General features: G+C 44.4%; 1 protein-coding gene across 8 annotated transcripts in view; it reads left to right on the top strand.

Moving 5' to 3' along the window:
- The window catches only part of Eda (ectodysplasin A), a 401,969-nt gene extending 383,687 nt beyond the window's left edge, over positions 1–18,282 (top strand). Inside the window, exons 3-8 of one of the 8 annotated variants that reach the window (XM_035450185.1) lie at positions 4,849–4,872; positions 9,947–10,126; positions 11,577–11,611; positions 12,496–12,547; positions 16,156–16,271; positions 18,031–18,282. In XM_035450185.1, the coding sequence (XP_035306076.1) occupies positions 4,849–4,872; positions 9,947–10,126; positions 11,577–11,611; positions 12,496–12,547; positions 16,156–16,271; positions 18,031–18,282 (659 nt within the window). Of the gene's footprint in view, positions 1–4,848; positions 4,873–9,946; positions 10,127–11,576; positions 11,612–12,495; positions 12,548–16,146; positions 16,278–16,805; positions 16,926–18,030 lie in introns of those variants that run through there. The other 7 variants (XM_035450184.1, XM_035450188.1, XM_035450183.1 and 4 more) reach the window with 7 other exon arrangements.
- Positions 18,283–19,071: the final 789 nt, after the last annotated feature.

Genomic DNA, 19,071 nt, shown 5'->3' with positions numbered 1-19,071 from the left:
CCAGGTGTTGCATGGGCAACCACAGCTGTAATGAGTTCATGAGTGCAGCTATCCTGTCATGTCCAGAAGACAGAGTCCTCATCCATGATGGACCCTGAGTGTTATGGGGAGGAGGAAATAGGTTAGATAGTTGTCTTAGTTTGGGTTACTGTTGCTGTGATGAAACACCATGACCAAAAGCAAGTTGGGGAGGAAAGGGTTTATTTGTCTTACACTTCCACATCACAGTTCATCATCATCAAAGAAAGTTAGGACAGGCACTCAAACAGGACAGGAACCTGGAGGCAGGACCTGATGCAGAGGGATGCTGCTTACTGGCTTACCCCTCATCACTTACTCAGCTGGCTTTCTTATAGGACCCAGGACCACCAGCTCAGGAATGGCACCACCCACAATGAGCTGGGCCCTCTGCTATGAATCACTAATTAAGAAAATGCCCTACTGGCTTCCCTACAGCCTACTTTTATGGAGGCATCTTCTCAATTGAGGTTCCCTCCTCTCAAATGACTCTAGCTTGTGTCAAGTTGACATAAAAAGAGCCAGGACCATAACTGGATGCAAACATGTAGAAGACTACAGATAGACCCAAACCTTTCGCCCTGCACAAAACTTAAGTCAAAAGGGATCAAAGACCTCAACATAAACCCAGCCACACTGAACCTTTTAGAAGATAAAGTGGGAAATACCCTTGAATTAATTGGTACAGGAGACCACTTCCTGAACATTACACCAGTAGCACAGACACTGAGATCAACAATTAATAAATGGGACCTCCTGAAACTGAGAAGCTTCTGTAAGGCAAAGGAGACAGTCAGCAAGACAAAACAGCAGCCCACAGACTGGGAAAAGATATTCACCAACCCCACATCTGACAGAGGGCTGATCTCCAAAATATACAAAGAACTCAAGAAGCTAGTCTCCAAAACACCAAACAATCCAATTAAAAAGTGGGGTACAGAACTAAATAGACAATTCTCAATAGAGGAATCTAAAATGGCTGAAAGACACATAAGAAAGTGTTCAACATCCTTAGCCATCAGGGAAATGCAAATCAAAACAACTCTGAGATACCATCTTACTCCTGTCAGAATAGCCAAAATCAAAAACACCAATGACAGTTTATGCTGGAGAGGATGTGGAGAAAGGGGAACACTTCTCCACTGCTGGTGGGAGTGCCAACTTGTACAGCCACTTTGGAAATCAGTATGGGAACTCCTCAAGAAAATGGGAATGAGTCTACCACAAGATCCAGCAATTCCACTCTTAGGCATATACCCAAAAGAAGCACATTCATACAACAAGGACATCTGCTCAACGATGTTCATAGCAGCACTATTTGTAATAGCCGGAAACTGGAAACAACCTAGATGCCCCTCAACTGAAGAATGGATAGAGAAAATGTGCTACATTTACACAATGGAGTACTACTCAGCAGAAAAAAACAATGGAATCTTGAAATTTGCAGGAAAATGGATGGAACTAGAAGAAACCATTCTGAGCCAGGTAACCCAATCACAAAAAGACAAACATGATAGGTACTCACTCATATGAGGGTTTTAAACATAGAGTAAGGGATTATCAGCTTACAATTCACACTGCCAGAGAAACTAGTAAACAAGGAGGATCCTAAAAGAGACAAACTTTGTCCCCTGAAGAAGGGGAAAGGGTCAAGATCCCCTGAGCAAATTGAGAGCATGGGAAGAGGGGTAGGGAGCTAGGAGAATGAGAAGGGAAGAAGAGGAAGGATTCAGAGGACATGAGGGAGCAGAAAGGTTGAGTCAGGTGTAGATTAGAAGAAAGGATATGTGATAGGTAAGGTTTTAGTTGGGGGGTGGTAGGGGAGGAAGGGAGGGAGAAGGGAACTGGGATTGTCATGTAATTCAACCTTGTTTGTAATTCAAATAAAAAATGATTAAAAAAACTTTAAAAAAGGTAGCCAGGACAATAGTTTATGGCTGAGCACTCCACTAACACTTATTCTCTGCACTTTGACACTTATGAGTTTCTGCATTAACCACCATCCACTGCACACTTCTCTGGTGAGGTCTGAGAGCTGCACTAATAATAGTAGTGGTAGATTCACCCCCTAGAGCCTGTGAGCTTCCCAATCATAGATTCTTGGCCAGATTTGTAGTAGAAATTGTCTTTTAAATTCCCTTTCCCAACTCAGGTGTAGTGTGGCACATCACTGTAAATCCCAAACACTTGGGGGGCTGAAGCAAGAGGATTGCTCTGAGTTCTGAGTTCTGAGTTCAAAGCCATTCTGGGACAAGTAAATTCCAAGCTAGACAGGGTTGTATAGCAAGGTCCTGTGTCCAAACACAAACAAATGAAAGGTGTCCTCTTTCCCTTGTACATTTAAGGAGAACTTTTTCCCTAAAACATTTTTATTGAAATTTTTTTCATTTTACATATCAACCCCAGTTGCCCCTACCCCCCCTTCTCCCACCCCTTCCACCTCTCCCCATCCACTCCTCAGTGGGGCTAAGGCCTCCCTTGGGAAGTCAGCAAAGTCTGACATACCAAGGTGAGGCGGGACCAAGCTCCTCCCCCCCCCCTGTATCATGGCTGAGCAAGGTATCTCACCATAGGGAATGTACTCCAAAAAAGCCATTCATGCACCCAGGATAGGTCCTGGTCCCACTACCAGTGCCCCCACTCACACCAAACAGATCAAGCCACATAACTGTTACTTATGTTCAGAGGGCCTAGTTTGGTCCTATGGAGGCTCCCCAGCTGTCAGTCTGTAGTCTGTGAGCTCCTACTAGTTCAGGTCACCTGTCTCTGTGGTTTTCCCCATCATGATCTTGCCCCCCCCTTTGCTCATGTGATCCCTACTCCCTCTCTTCAACTGAACTCCAGGAGCTCAAATCAGTGTGTGACTGTGGATCACTGCATCTGCCTCCATCAGTTACTGGATGTAGGTTCTATGTTGACAGTTAGGGTATTCACTAATCTGATTAAAGAGGAAGGCCAGTTCCCAGTAATTCATAAGGATGATCCTAACTAAGACTCCTAGCAACAGTGGGGAAGGTCCCTAAAACTTTTATTCCTCAACCCAACTAGACAGCATTACTCCTAAGGTACCCCTTATTTAATATTTTCCTATCCAACTTGTCAGTTTTATTGATAGTGGTGTTCAGGCACTATTTACTGTGCTACCTTCCATAGGGATGCCCAGAAAAGACCAGCTGGCTGGCGATGACCTGGTTTCCTCAGCATCTGATGCAATAGCTGAAATGGCCAAAAAGTAGACCAGGGCTAGGCCACCTTGGCTACAAGGGCAGGGCAGCTCCAGCAGCTGTCATCCTACTGTTCTTACTTATGAGGCTGGGGTGGCTAACTGGCCAACTGGTAACTAGCTGGTGGAGGAGTGTAAACCCTTCCTTAAACAGCTTTCTTAGTCAATAAGAAGTCCCTTCTCAGGTTATATTGTTGTCTCTTATCCAGTCCTAGCCATGTTTCCCTGTCAGAACCTTTATGCACATTCTCAGGAATGCTTAATGTTTTGAAAAACAACATAAAGGAGCCAAGTATGGCTCATGCCTGTGTCCCAGCACTCAGGAGACTGAGGCAGGTGGATTGCAGTTCAAGGCCAAGCTAGACTATGCATTTAAACCCTATCTCAAAAATCCAAAACACATAGATGCCAAAGGACTAGGAAGAGAAGACATAAGGAAAAGAAGGATATGAAATGAGAAATTCATGATCTTCAATTGCTCCACCAAACCGGAAACATCTGCACAGTGCACAAAATTCCTACCGCTACACATTCCTTTGTGAGAGAAATCTAAGGGAACTGGAAATCTTCCAGATTAGAGACTCTATTAACTTGCTATGAAACCTGATCTCATATGTGAAGATCACTGTAGTCTTGTTACAAGAATCAAGTTAGATAATACACAGAAGCATGATCTGTAAACTGAAGACTATAGAATGCTCCTAAGGACACTGATGGCTGTTTAGTCCTGTGCAATATTGGTCTGTGGCAAGTTGTAACAGAGTTTAAATACCTGTGTCTGAAAAATGTTAGATTCATCTGAAGAAAGAAGAAACCCGAATCCCTATGAATAAAAGTGACCTGATACCTAAACTATGTCTTTCTAGGGAGTGGTTGTCATCTAATGCCAACTAACTATATTAGACATGCCTTTGGTTTTCTGGGTTCTCTGTATTGATTTAAACTGCTTTCCTTAGGAGCAATACATGAGAAGACACTTCTGATTCTACTACCAATGAAACTGTTGACATTTCCTTTAAAGCATCTATTAAGTTATGGTAAATTGCTATGGGAGTACATGTGGCCCCACATGAATAGATTATGGTTGCACTGTTCTAACAACTAACAAATTAGATCACAATAAAGAAGTGACTAGAAAGTAAACTACTGTTGCTCTGCTCCTTCCATAAGAACACCACTTTTTCCCTTCTAGTATCCCCATCTAAACCTTTGTGTCACAGCTTCACCTGAATGCATGACTCTGCAACCTCAGGACTCTCAAAACTACTGGATTGCTGTCCTGAGGTTGTTGAGTTGTGCGTTTCTGGGCATTTCATTTCTACAGAGGAATACCATTTCTCTCACTACTAACTAAAGTGGAAAGTTTTGGTTTTCTTAAGGGAGGAATCCTCCGTGTGGTTTTTTTTTTTCATGTATTTCCACAGCCAGAAAACAGATGGAAGAAGCTTGATAATTGGGTAATGGATATATTGTCTAAAACCTGGCCCATAGCTATGCGGTTCTCTTAAATCTGAAGTGCCATGAGGGACCCTCTTAGTGACTTTCTAGAGAACAACCATTTTTTAAAATTTCTACTAACTTAATCTTCCATCTTCTGTTTCTAATAGGTCCTGTTAAAAACAAGAAAAAGGGTAAGTTGTGCTCTTGATTTTATTACATTGTCTTTTTTAATTAGAAAAAAATGAATGAGGTAGGATTTTGCACTAATTTCTGTCAACATTAGTTTTCCATTGTTTTATTCAATCATTTACTTGAGTGTTACTCTTTATAAAGAGCAAGAATTAGTTTTTCAGTAACAAGCCATGGAAAATAGAATTGACTCTAGCAACACGTGCAAGTTATCTTTGTTGGATGATGATGATGATGATGATGATGATTATTATTATTATTATTATTATTATTATTATTATTATTATTATTTGTCCCTTGTGTCCTCCCTTTTCCCTTTCACTGGATATCAGACCTAGCACCTACGCCTTAAGAATATTAGGCAAAAGTTCTACCACTACAATCTACTCCAAGCCCTCAGTTTTTGGTTCTTTCTTGTTCCTTTTTACATATCTGTTTCCAGCTCATATTTATTTCCTTTCTTGCTCTGTCCATTGCCTTCTTTTTTCTCCATTCCCCCTCCTTTAGCAGATCAGTTATCAGACATGAATGAAGACCTAAGACCACTTATAGAGAAAAGAAACACTACCTATGGAAAAGTATCAATACTTTGGTTCTCAGCCTAAAAGCTGTCTTTATTCAATTTCCCAGATGATCAAAGATGATACCTCTTGCTTTGAGAATTCAATATCATTTTCTCTGTAATGAAGAAAAAGAAAAAAAAAACTTATGCTGCTGTGTTACTCTGTTCCTTTCATGTTTCTGAAGTAGATGCTAGTTGGAGCATTTCACTGTGCTGCCCTTGGTTTCTTAAGTCCACATTGCACCTAACATGGGACTAGCTAGATGAACATGGAGTTCTTGTTTGCCTGTCTAAAAAAAGGATCCAAAGAGAAAGCAGGTTGTAAGGACTAGGCAAATGAAATCCACTCATTTGCAGTAAAAGAACCAACTGTGAAATCAGCTTATGTACCAGTTTGTTTCTGGGTTCTGACATGAAAGGAAGACAGGGATAATGTAAAACTAGTAAGTTATCCCTTTAAAAATCCTTCCTTTTTGCTCTGTCTGTATGATACTGGAAATTTAACCCAGGGCTTTGGATGTGCTAGGCAGATACACTATTATTGGACTATATCACTAGCCCTCTTTCACTTTCTTTGAATGAGACATGATCTCACTTAGTTGTTGAGGCTGGCCTTGAACTCAATCTGTAGCCCTGACTGACCTTAAACTTAGTGATCTGCCTGCCTAGGCCTCCCAATCCGCTTGGATTGTGAACCTTAAAATGCTTTACCAGGGCTGCAAAGATATTTTAGCTGTTAAGAGCACACATTGCTCTGATAGAGGACTTTGGTGTGGTTCCCAGCACCTACAAGGTGGCTCACAAATGTGTGGTCCTATTGAAGAAAAAAAGGCTGGAAATTTGCCCAGCTTTCTGAAGACCTGAACTGGACAAAGTTAATAAACACCAAAGAGCAGGAGTAAGCATGGAGTCCTTCTGCTATTTCCCAGGTTTCACCACTAGGATGCTCTGTCTGTTAAAAATAAATAAATAAATTTGAGTTTCAAGCATTCGGTTCTGAACTCATTACATCTCTTTAAGATAGAAATTATAACTCACATGATTGCCTAGTATTGCTACCTTATGTATGAAACATTATTGAGAAGAAAATACTCATAAGCTTTGAACATCTACTTTGTTTAGAGGTGATTTTTTTTTTTTTTTGGTTTTTCGAGACAGGGTTTCTCTGTGGCTTTGGAGCCTGTCCTGGAACTAGCTCTTGTAGACCAGGCTGGTCTCGAACTCACAGAGATCTGCCTGCCTCTGCCTCCCGAGTGCTGGGATTAAAGGCGTGTGCCACCAACACCCGGCCAGAGGTGATTTAAAAGCCATTTAATATGGATTTCCTTGGACACAGTGAATAGGCACTTGAAGAGAGAAATCGAATGTTCACTTAATTTTCACCCTTTAATGGAATTTTCCTACTCCCACAGCTCTCTCCCTCTCTCTTCCTATTACACCCTTTCTTCCCCGCCCCCAACCCAGCCTCCCTTTACTCACTTGCTTTCCATTGTTCTTTCAACATTTGGGACTTCGCTGAAAGGTTAGGGAAATGCCCCTTTGATGAAGTTTAGCTTTGAAATGATGTGATTATTCTTTTATCTGTGACTACACAGGGTAACTTTCTCAGTACAAACGTCTCTAGGCTTTTGTATCATGAAGTATTCTGTCAAAGTTAGGGAATCTAAAGAAGGAATTCAATCTCTTGGTCCAGAGGTCATTTTCTGCACACTGTTCTCTGGCCCTAACTTTCTAGAGGAATGAAACTCTCAGAGAAGCAGAGGGCCAGCTGCTGAAGCAGATTCCATTTCTCAGATGCCTGCTAACATTTTCATAAGTGATCACTCTCTGTTTACACTGCAACAGTTATTTTCTTGGACTGGAGGAGGCTCTGGATGTAATTCTTCTAAAATTATATTAAGCAGTTACAGAGGACTCACATTCTTGGAGCTTGAGCTTGTGCTACCCACAGAACACCCTCTAGCTGGAAAATCTGTGAAGCCTGAAAATGTGGGAACCCAGGACAGCCTAATATGCATCAACTTCTATGTATACTCTAACTCGAAAATAAGCAGGGAAAAGCACACCTTACATCTAGGCTGGGTGAGTTTCCCAAGTGACAATAGTTCAGTCTTCCTTGTGGAACCTCAGTCTAAAAGGAGACAGAAAGCACTGAGGTCAAGCTCCTTGTTTCCCAGATGGAGAAACTAAGGTTCAAAGTGACTCTGTGGCAGGGCTGGGGTTTGCATCCTTATCTCCAGAGTCCAGATCCTGGGTTCTTTCCACTACACTAACTAGAATTGAAATTTGGGTGACGAATAAGCCTGATTTGGAAGCTACACAAATCCAAATGGAGATGGTTTTCCTATTTAGAATCTTAAAATTGACTAGGTCTAGAAACTGGGCAGATCCAATCTTAACTACTAAGCTCAAAGCAAATGCCTTACTTCGGCCCTCTAAGTCTTTACTGCCCTATAGGCCATCTTGAAGAAATGTTCTCAGGACTACTCTTTCTTCTCTGAAGAGGAGGTTCCATAGTGACCCACTGTATCTTTCCAAATGAGCATGTGCTTACACATGGATGCTTGGCCTCTTTATGGGCCTTTTCTTGAATACTTGGGTTCTTTTTTTTTTTTTAGACAGGTAAGGAGGAGAACCTTGTAAGTCAGGACAGAATTTTCCAGACTAAAATGCTTGAGGACTGAGGAGGTAGAGCCAGTAGGAAAGTTTTGAAGTAAAGGTGTCCTGGTTGTTATTTTGTTGTTGTTGTGTCATTGTTTGTTGATTTGGGGATTTTGTTTGTTTGTCAACTTGACACAAGCTAGAGTTATTTGGGAAACAGAACCTCAACTGAGAAAAATACCTCTATCAGATTGCCTATAGGCAACTCTGCAAGGCATTTTCTTGATTAATGATTAGTATGGGTAGGCCTGTTCCACTGTGGTGGTGCCACCCAGAAGCAGGTGGTCCTGAGTTGTATAAGAAATCAAGATGAACAAGTCTTGAGGAGGCAGCCAGTAAGCAGTGTTCCTCTATGGTCCTTGCTTCATTTCTTGCTTCCAGGTTCCTGCCTTGAGTTGCTTCTTTGGGTTTCCTCAAAGGACTCAAAAAACACACTTTCCTCCCCAAGTTTCTTTTGGTTATGGTGTTTATCATAGCAGTAGAAACACTAAGACAGAAGGTAAAGAAGTTTATATTTGAAGCTGAGAAACTATCTCAGGGGCGGATACCATTAAAGATTTCCAATCCTAGGACTTTCATTGAAATTCTAGGAGTGTAGAAAGGAAAGAAAGAAGCCTATCTATGACCACCTACAGTCCTTTGGTGGGTCTGCTACAAAAAAAAGCAAGCCTATAGGAGGAACAGTTATGATTCGCTTACTGTGACTACGCCCTAGAAGCAATGTTAGAAGGACTATAATAAGAAATGGGAGGGCTGAGGATGTTCTGGAAAGACAGTGAGAAGAAAAGGAGGCGAGTTGATAGGCCAGATAAATGATGCACTTGAGAATACAGCCTCTAAAGAAAATCTCTGGGAAGGTGGATTATTTTGCCTACAAAGATGGAAGTTGATAGGTAGCCTAATGTGTTTGAGTATATGAGGTTTTGAGTATATGGTGATAACTACTCTTCCCTAGCTACACAAAGAATAGAATAAAAGTTCAAATGGCCACAGGAGGGATTTCAGTTAAATATACCAAAGAACTTCCTAACAGTGAGCAGTGAGGGGTGATAAACACTGGAACATGTAACCAAGAGAGTTTGCAGAATTTCCTTTCCCAGGGATCTTTAAAAATAGAGTTTAGAGAGGTCAGCTGAGAAAGCTGTGCCTGCTGCCTCCTCATCAGGTCTCTCTCTGCCTGCTACTCCTTCTTTTCTGTTGTTTCTTGATATCTTTTGTCCCTCGCCCTCTCTTTCCACCTTCATCTCCAAACCTCCTTCTCACTCTCCTTTTGCAACCAGTGCTGCCCCCCCCCGCCCCCCGCCGCCGCCGATCCACCCCCATCCCTTGCACATCTGACTCCTGACAAATCTTCCTGGAGCTGATGGTGTTCCTGGGGTCAGACTTCCGTTATCCTCTTTTAATCACATCAAGTCCACCCAACTGGACATGAAATGAAGCCCCACACTTATCAATGACAGTCAAAGTCTAAAAAGAACCACAGAGGCCCCTAAGTCTGATTTCCTAATACTTCTTATCCTTTGGACTCAGATCAAAGGCTCCTTTTTTTGAAGTTTGCATTCTGACCTGTTTTAACATTTGGTCCCTATCATTAATGTGGCACTTCTAATATGTTATAACCTTTTCCCTACAGCACAGGGCTCCTTAGGGGCTGTTTATTTCTATGTCTTTAAATATTCCTTGAAGTGTAGGTCAGACGAGGCAGTATAAACATGTCCAGCTCTTTAGCAAAAACTCCTAGATGGCTGACCTTGTATCATTGGGAAGCTCTGGAACCCCTGAAAGTAAACTCTTGACACTATATTCTTCACAGTAACTAACTCCAATTATAACACTGAATCCTATCATTATAGGAAAGAAAGCAGGGCCCCCTGGGCCCAATGGCCCCCCTGGACCTCCAGGACCTCCAGGACCACAGGGACCCCCAGGGATTCCAGGAATTCCTGGGATTCCAGGAACAACGGTTATGGGACCACCTGGCCCTCCTGGCCCTCCTGGTCCTCAAGGACCCCCTGGCCTCCAAGGACCTTCTGGTAAGTTCTCCTATCTCCCACCCCTTAGAAACCTCTACAAAAGGTGCTTTTGTAGAGTAGGAGCAGGTAATATTCAGGGAAGTTTCAAACAGTGGTGATGTACAGTAAGAAATCCCTAGTCCAGTGTAGAGCTAGGAACTCAACAAGCTCTTGTAGGGCCTGGCCTGCTCTAACTCTTGTTGAGATCAAGCTGTGCCAGACAGGCCATCTGTTCTTGGTCCATGCCAACCCTTCCATCACATTCCGTCTTTGGCTCTAGGCCTTCATATAGTGAGCCAATAAACTCATGTGAGCCAAAAACAGAGGTATGAGAAAGAGGTCCCAGCCACTCAGAGGAGTTCCTGTACTTACAGATTTGGCCTACTCTGATTTCCAGCATGGAGTGCCACATGATGTTTGCATGGAAACAGTTTGTAAGGAGGAATGTTGGGGACTGGACAAAATGACAACCCTATCATAGCTTCCCCCCATGTACTCTGAGATTCCTTTCCCATTGGTGTGGACAAGTAGCCACTTCTCGTCAAGTGGTTAGAAATTTATGAATCACCCAGGCTGTGTCTGTAGCAAACCCAGACACCAAGACCACTCTGACCCTGAGCCAAGTACTTCTCATAGTACATCCTTAAATACCAGGCTGCTCATTCAAATGCCATTCCATCCCTTTGCATCTTTCTCCTGGAGCCCAGCAGGGCATGCAACAGGTACAGCTGCAGATCCAAACCTGCCTAATTAGAGTTGACAGGAGGCAGACTGCCTGAACTTATGCTAGTTGTTATTTCCTTCTCCTGCTCTCCTCCTGTATCTTAGGTTTTTTAAGAAATGGACTCTTACAGCTGAATCCTCTAGCTCTAAAAATTCAGCAGCAGGATGCAGATTCTTTCACTTGTAATTCAAACAGGGCTCAGCAGTGTTACCATGGCCACAAGAGATAAAGTTGTTTTTTGTCCAATCATTCCACAAATATTAATTGAGCAATTTCTGTGTGCAAAGATATATTTTGCTAAGTGGTCCCTGTTCTCAGAGTTTATGTCCTAGAGTCAAAGAGACACATGTAAAGGAACAAGATCTTTATAAATGACAGTGGTCCTTGTGAAGTCAGTAAGAAAAGAACAAAGGGCTAAAAAAGCAAGTGCCATTGTCTTAGGGACACACAATGACAGGCATAGCATGGCTGCTTTTTGGTCTCCATGGGAGCACAGTGGGGCTTGCCTTGATGGGATATGGGCCCTCTGAAGATGAAGGTCAGGCACAGGAATAGGAAGGAGGGACTATTCTCTACCCCCGTTGACAGGCCCCATGTTGTACTGTGACTCCCTCCAGCTGTAAGACCTGGAGTAGAAAATTCCTCCAGGGATGGCTGTGGGGATCTGGACTCTGAACCCCTGGTTGCTGAAATAGAAAAGGGAAGTAGGAAAGAGTACAACACTCACTGCCCTGTCCTATTTTGCAGGTGCTGCTGATAAAACTGGAACTCGAGAAAACCAGGTTAGCTGTCGATTACTGTCGTCCTGGGGATGAGGGATGACCTCAGGCTTGGGGTCACCTTGGAGTCTGCTTCCTACGAAATTCTGAGAGCCTTTATTTTGTGTTGCCCTGGAGGTTCTGAGGTTTTCACTGGCAGCCACTGCCAAGGTCTGAATTGAAAAGATTTGCCCCAAGGATGTGCCTTTAGCTAAGAGAACAGTCTTGCCTGGACCATTTTACTCATTCCATGAGTGACAGAATGTCTCTACGGCCAGGTTCAGTAGTCCATAGAAATAACCTGCCTGCCAAGCCTATACATCTAGGGCTCTGACTTCCAAGCCACCCCAGATGCCCAATGGGCACTCAGACTCTGCAGCTGAGAAGTTTAAAAGTGTGTCTTTGAAAAGCAGCCAACTAGCTCTAGGCCAAGGGCAGTCTGGGCTTCCCTTAATGTCCTGATAGGGTCCTTCCTGTTCTTTGAGCTTCCCAATCTGTCTCTTCTGGCAAATTCTACTGCCTAGTCTGGCCTTGTCTCCTCCCGGCAACTACAGTTGTTTGGCCACAATGATAAATCTACACAGTTGCACAGTTCTTCATGGCTTGTGGGCAATTTTATATTCACTTCCTTATTAGATCTGCAGGTGCCCTTGTGAGAATGGCCAGACAGAGATTCTTGTAATTCCCATTTTACAGTTGGGGAAATAAAGCTCAGAGGCATCAAATTTGGCTGAAGAAGTGGTAGAACTACAGAGTCCTACTAATTTTTTTAAGAAAGCTATTTCAAGACAGAGAAAAGGGGTCAGAATTGGGATAAAAAGGAGTCTAGGAGCCAGAGGTAAAAACACGGGGACTGCATGACATAGCAAGCAGCCATCACAGTGACTCTCTTCTTCTCATCCTCCCAGCCAGCTGTGGTGCATCTTCAGGGCCAAGGGTCAGCAATTCAAGTCAAGAATGGTAAGAATCAAAGTAGTCTCTCTCCCTACAAGGAGTTTCTCCCTTCCCTCATTCCCAGCCTCCAAATAATCAGCCAGTCTAGCTCCTCCCAAGTCCCTGCATATCCTTGGTATAGAAGGGCATTTCCTACTCCATCGTGCCCTCTACTGGCTATAATAAGTAACTGCTTGCACCAAGGCCAGTTGCTACACCCTAATTGCATTTAGTTTTGTTTTTGCAGTGCAAGGGGGCAAACCCAGGGCCTTGTGAATGCTAGCACAGCACACTACCATTGAAGTGCATCCTCAGGCCCTAAATTGCTCTTGAAATCCACTAATATGGGATCTGAATAGACCTCGGACATCATCTATCTAGGTTGTCTTGATAGTTATGTTAGAGTCATCACAGAATTTGTATTTTGATAAGCATTTTCACAGTGAAAACTAAGGAATATAGAACTATATTAAATAAATTATTTTGTCTGATTCCTCTATACAGAAAATGGGTGGAAAGGGTGTTTCCACCAGAAAATGTGACACACTAGTGTCTATCAAACGTGAAAACATGTGGGGGGCTGAGAAATGCTGATTTAATGTTATACCCTCATTTATGAGATGGGAAAACAGAGTCCCAAAGAGAGTGGAAATACAAAGAGGAACCATGCTGCCTTATGTTTGCAAGGCACTGTAGAAATCCCGAATATTTTGTCTTTTGTTTCATTTAACATTCACAACTACTCTATGAGGTGGGCATTGCAATTCTCCTTTTTTACAGACACAGAAACAAAGCTCAGAGAACTTAATTAACTGGTCTAAGATTTTGTAGTTAAGTTGGGAACTAAGATTCAAAAGCACATCTTTCTGACTCTTGGCACTGTGCTATGCTACTTCGGTGATGTGTGTATACACTCCACTGAATGATTAGGCTCATTCACTTCCCCCAAAGAGACATGAGCATTCATTAAAGAACATCACTTTGAAATAATGTCCAGTCTCCAGGGTGCCCAAAGCCTAAAATACATGAACCCCCAGGAGTCTTGGGAAACAACAAGCCAGCCAAGATGCCAGATGCTTACAGAGCTTGGAGTGGAAGGGAGGGGCTGTGAGCAGAAACAATAAATGAAGGCTACAAAACCTGCTACATGGGGACAGCTTCTAAGAGTGCAGTCAGTCAGCCAGGCAGTGGTGGCACACACCTTTAATCCCAGCACTCGGGAGGTAGAGACAGGCAGATCTCTGTAGTTCGAGGCCAGCCTGGTCTACAAAGTGGATTACAGGACAGTCAGAACTGTAACACAGAGAAAACCTGTCTTGAAAAAAAAAGAGCACAGAGGTCCAGACTAGGCTGGTGAAACCCACATAAACAGCTGACCTGATCATCCGGGAACTCTTGCTCCCCAGTCTGATAGCTGGAATACCAGCATGGGACTGATCCAGACCCCAGGAACATGAGTTTCTGTGAGGAAACCTCAGAAATCTATGGGACCTCCTGTAGAAGCCTAGTATTTATCCCTAGCATAGGTGTGGACTTTGGGAGCCCATTCCATATGGAATGCTCCCTGAGCCAAGATACAGGGGTGGGCCTAGGCCCTATCCCAAAGGATACAATAGACACTGATGACACCCTATGGAAGGCCTCACCATCCAGGGGGAGCAGAAAAGATATGTGACAGATAAGGTTTTAGTTGGGAGGGTAGGGGAGGATGGATGGGAGAAGGGAACTGGGATTGTCATGTAAAACAATCCTGTTTCTAATTCAAATTTAAAAAGTTGGAAAAAAAAAGAGTTCAGTCAGTCCTGAACTGTCTGTGCTGAGATCCCCTAATCATTGGACTTAGTTACTCACTTGACTGTGACTTGAATACCCAGCTGTCTTAGTTAGAGTTTCTATTGCTATAAAGAGACACCATGACCACAGCAACTCTTGGAAAGTAAAACATTTAATTGAGGCTGGCCTACTGTTTCAGAGATTTAGTCCATTATCATCATGGCAAGAAGTATGGCAGCATGCAGGCAGACTTGATGCTGGAGAAGGAGCCAAGAGTTCTCTTTTATCCCCAGGCAGTGGAAGGAGATTTTGAGCCACATTGGACATAGCTTGAGCATATGAGACCTCAAAGTCCGCCACAACAGTGACACACTTTCTCCAACAAGGCCATATCTTTTAACAGTGACACTCCCTATGGACCAAGGATTCAATTACAAGATTCTGTGGGGTCCATTTCTATTCAAACCACCACCCCAGCCTAATAGCCTCACAAGTACAAATAGGAGCAGAGAAGAGAAAACTCCTAGGATCCCTGCAGAGGATCAAGCACTGTGGGACCCAGGGTCCCAAGTGAGCCGTAATCACCACCCACCTGGAAGACCATAGTCAGAAAGGAACAAGATTTGCTTGGGTATCTAAGTGGTGGCCTTAATGTTCATTCTATGGCAGAAGCCACTCATCTTGCCTCCACTACCATAAAAGAGCAAGACAATTTCTAATCCCTTAGGCTAGTTAATTCACAGTAGTAGTTTACACTGACTACCAGAAGTGAGGGAGGTGGCAGTGAGAGGACACTAGACAGAGAAGGCCACTGAAGTACTGGAACCAGAATCTACTGTTAACTCAGATGGCTTCCTTTTCCCTCATACTTCAGAGAGGCCGACCTTCTGACACTGGCCAAGTGTGGATGTTTAAACCATAATATTTTTATGTGAAGAACAAATGGCTGAGAGAAAAAGCCCCCGGTGTGTAGGTTCCCTCCTTTTATGGTAGGAAGGGACATCTTTCTATCTGCAGGATGGAAAGAGAAATATCCCTCTGTCATCCCATGCTGTGTCCCCAACTGAATTGGGTATATGAAACAGATGCTTTGCCAAGGATGCCTCAATCCCTACACACTTTCCCATATCCTCCTAGCTGGTCTACTGTAACCTGGCAGGTTATCCGCAAGTATCATAGAGCTCTCCCTCAACCATGGGACCTGGTTACTGGTGCTCACTATCCCCAATTGCCTTGGAGTATGTTTGATCACCCCTGATACTGAACTATCTAGTTTTCCAGACAGATAGATCGTTTGATTAAGTGGTTTCCTGGGGCCCTCTGGAGGCTTCCCAGAAAGGAGTGGGTGTGGAGAAGCCACAGAAAAGAATCTATTAAGAAGAAGGCAAAAAACACACGAACCTCTGAGACAAGAGAGGAATTCGGGTGATATTGCCAGGAAAGTGAAATTGAATACTAAGACTTAGTCTGCCACTCAGTGTCTGGATTTTGCCTGTGCAGTCACCATAACAACAAAGAAAATATGGTTATGTACCTACTCTCCTCTTCCAGCATCACCACCTCAGATTCCAGCTAGAAGGTAAAGAGCCTTGCTGATGAAAGGTCAAGAATGCAAGGATAACGACTGACACACAGATCTGTAGGTCCTGAGACAGGCCTAGAAACCATTTTACAAAGAGTATGCCTTTCCTGCTTCCAAATGTTCTTCTTAAAGCTTGGCACTTGAAACTTTTGTGGTCACCAGAGCTAGATAGGGTTAGTGGGGAATGAGGGAGTGGTACTGCTTGGTATTTATTTCTGTTGCCCAGATTATTTTGACATGTACTGAGTGACTGCCCTTCTCTCATACTGAGATCTTTCAGGTGGAGTGCTCAATGACTGGTCCCGCATCACTATGAACCCCAAGGTGTTTAAGCTACATCCCCGCAGCGGGGAGCTGGAGGTACTGGTGGACGGCACCTACTTCATCTATAGTCAGGTAGAAGTGAGTACGGTCTTAGGCCTAACTCTTTTTATATCCAGGGTGCAGATCTGGTGCAGGCCACCTAGGGGCACTGTGGAGCAAGCCAAGACCATCCAATGGCTTACTTCCTGCTATGCTGGGGAAAGGGGTGGTGGATTCCACAGTGGGAGGGCTTTGAAGGGAGGAAAGACCAAGGGAACCTGTTTCATTTTTTTTCCCTAGCAAAATATCACTGAAAAACTGTAAAGAGACCCCTCCTACACCCTGCTGTCTGACTCCCTCTTGCAGGGCCCCAGGCCCTTGTTTCCCCTCTGTGTTGTTGGTTCCACAGATGGACCTGACCTTGCTCTTAAGTTTTTGAGACTAAGTCCCAGAGCTGCTCAGACCCCTCCCCACAACACTGCTAGCTTGGGCATGATAATGGGCAGTGCTCCTGCGGACCTTCTCTCTACCTCAAAAAGATTTCTGACTGTCTTTCCTTCCTCTTTCTCCCATGTGTTTCTGTCTGTTTCTGTTGTTCTTGCCTCCTTCTTGATGTCTTTCTCCCAGACCTCTCTCCCCTCCACTTTTGTCCTTTTCCTGCCCTGGGCCCACTCCCCCCAGGTCTGCCAGTGGCCATCTGTTTCCATCCCTCATGTGTGCCTCCATCAGGGCTCTCCTCAGAGCTAGAAGTAGATGAGCCTAGAGGTCATGGTTTCTGGGAGGCAGGCAGCAAACAGGCAGATGAACAGAAGGACTGAAGAGCCAACAAGCTGGCTTTCAAGAGGAAGTGACCAGAGAAGTTGGGCTAACAAGCACCTGCCTGGCACACAGCATGTCCTGACATAGCTTGGTCCTGACCCAAGAGATTATGCAGCACTTAAATACACTTTTTTCAATCAAAGAGCCCATGGAGTCATTTTGATGAAGTAATTTAAGTTGTCAGATGAAAGAAGGTCCTCACTCCTATGGGACATGTGGCCATAACACCAATATCCTGTGGACTAAATTCCATTTGGTAGTGGTGAAAAATCAAAGCTCAGAGTGGACTGTGCTGACAAAAGGTAATGAAGGATGGAAATTAAATTTCTGGATCCAGGAGAGGATTAGGAGTGGCCCATATGAGCTAAAAAGTCTCCATGAGACCAGGTAGTAGGTTTATACTTCCTCCTGGCCTGAGAATGAAGTTAGGAGACTAGGGTTTGCATCCGTGATCTCATTTGTATGGGCTAGCTTTCCATCTCTCAGTCATCTTCTTCAGTCAGCAAGTGAGAGGGCCAAGGTGTGATGAGTGAGGAGAGGAATGCAGTGCAGGAGAGTATGTTGCAAGCTCGGGGCATTTCTGTTCACAAGCTGGAGAAAAGGGAAGTCATTACTGTGACCTTCCTCAGGCATCAAGGATTCCTAAGTGTATTCCTAAGTAGTCTCTAGGATGGGAACTGGAAGTTAGCTTATCTGGAGCGTTGATTAAGCACCTCCATCAATGTGCAAAGCATTGTTTCATATCAGGGCTAGGGAATGGGGCCGGTGAAATGGCAAGTAAGGTGCAGTTCTTGGACTCAAGCAGTCTGTAAGAAAGGTGTGCTCAGCCCCCTGAACCCATGGAGCAGGGGAAGGACAGTGATCCTGTCACCCTGATGTTCCTGTTGACCAACAGGCACACTTTCAGGTAGCACTGCCCCCTGCACAGAGTATACTGGCAGCTCATCTGAGGAGGTTTTATCAGCTCACCAGGGGAGGGCCCCACCCTCTTTTTCCTCTCTCCCCCAATCCCTTCTCGTTGCCTCTCACCCAGGTGTACTACATCAACTTCACTGACTTTGCCAGCTACGAGGTGGTGGTGGATGAGAAGCCCTTCCTGCAGTGCACCCGCAGCATTGAGACAGGAAAGACCAACTACAACACTTGCTATACTGCAGGCGTGTGCCTCCTCAAGGCCCGGCAGAAAATTGCCGTGAAGATGGTGCACGCTGACATCTCGATCAATATGAGCAAGCACACCACCTTCTTTGGGGCCATCAGGCTGGGCGAAGCCCCTGCATCCTAGATTCTCCCATTCCATCCTGGCCCTGGCCCTGGCCCTTGCCCCTGCCCCGGGTTTGGGAGCCAGGACTCCCAGAACCTCTAAGTGCTGCTGTGGAGTGAGGTATATTGGCGTTGCAGCCACAGAGAGAAATGCCCCAGTGCTATTTATTCCCCAGTGACTCCAGGATGACGAGGCCTAAGTGACTTCCCAGAATGACCTTGAGTTGCCAGGACAGTTGATGAAGCCCCAGGGTGTTCAAGAATCAGAGCCTTCTTAGGCTACCTGCTGACTGACTTGTGGTGACTCCTCAACCCCTAGGTCCCTCATCAGATTTATCATTTGTTGCACTAAACTGAGGATCTAAGACAGTAGGTCACAAAAAGCAAAAGTGCACTCCAGATTCTAGGGGTGACTATCTGACTCCAAGGGGGCTGCTGCTTCTCTCTTGGCTGGGAGTGGCATTAGGTTGCAACTTAAGGAGAGGGTCAGGAAGAAGGCAAGTGCTTATGGCAGAGACCCAGACGATAACCTGCCAAGCAAGCATCCTTGGCAGAGGAGCCACCCTTGCTGTATTGCACTATACCCTACAAGAGGCTCAAAAAACTCTTCCCACTCAGGCCGAGAAGTACACTGTGGCAGCTTGCTGGACTCCAGAGCTGGGAACTTTGCTCTGCCTTGGAATCATTGCAGGCATGGCCATAAGCCTGCCTATTTAAGAACCCAAATCTAGACTTGGGGCCATGCATTTCTCTTTGTTTACAGCTATGCTCCACGCTCCAAAAACTACCTGGAGTCTTCCCACCAGTCACC

The sequence above is a fragment of the Cricetulus griseus genome, chromosome X (genome assembly GCF_003668045.3).
Source record: "Cricetulus griseus strain 17A/GY chromosome X, alternate assembly CriGri-PICRH-1.0, whole genome shotgun sequence".
In the NCBI taxonomy this organism is placed as follows: Eukaryota; Metazoa; Chordata; class Mammalia; order Rodentia; family Cricetidae; genus Cricetulus; species Cricetulus griseus.
This window is presented reverse-complemented; position numbering and strand designations above follow the sequence as displayed.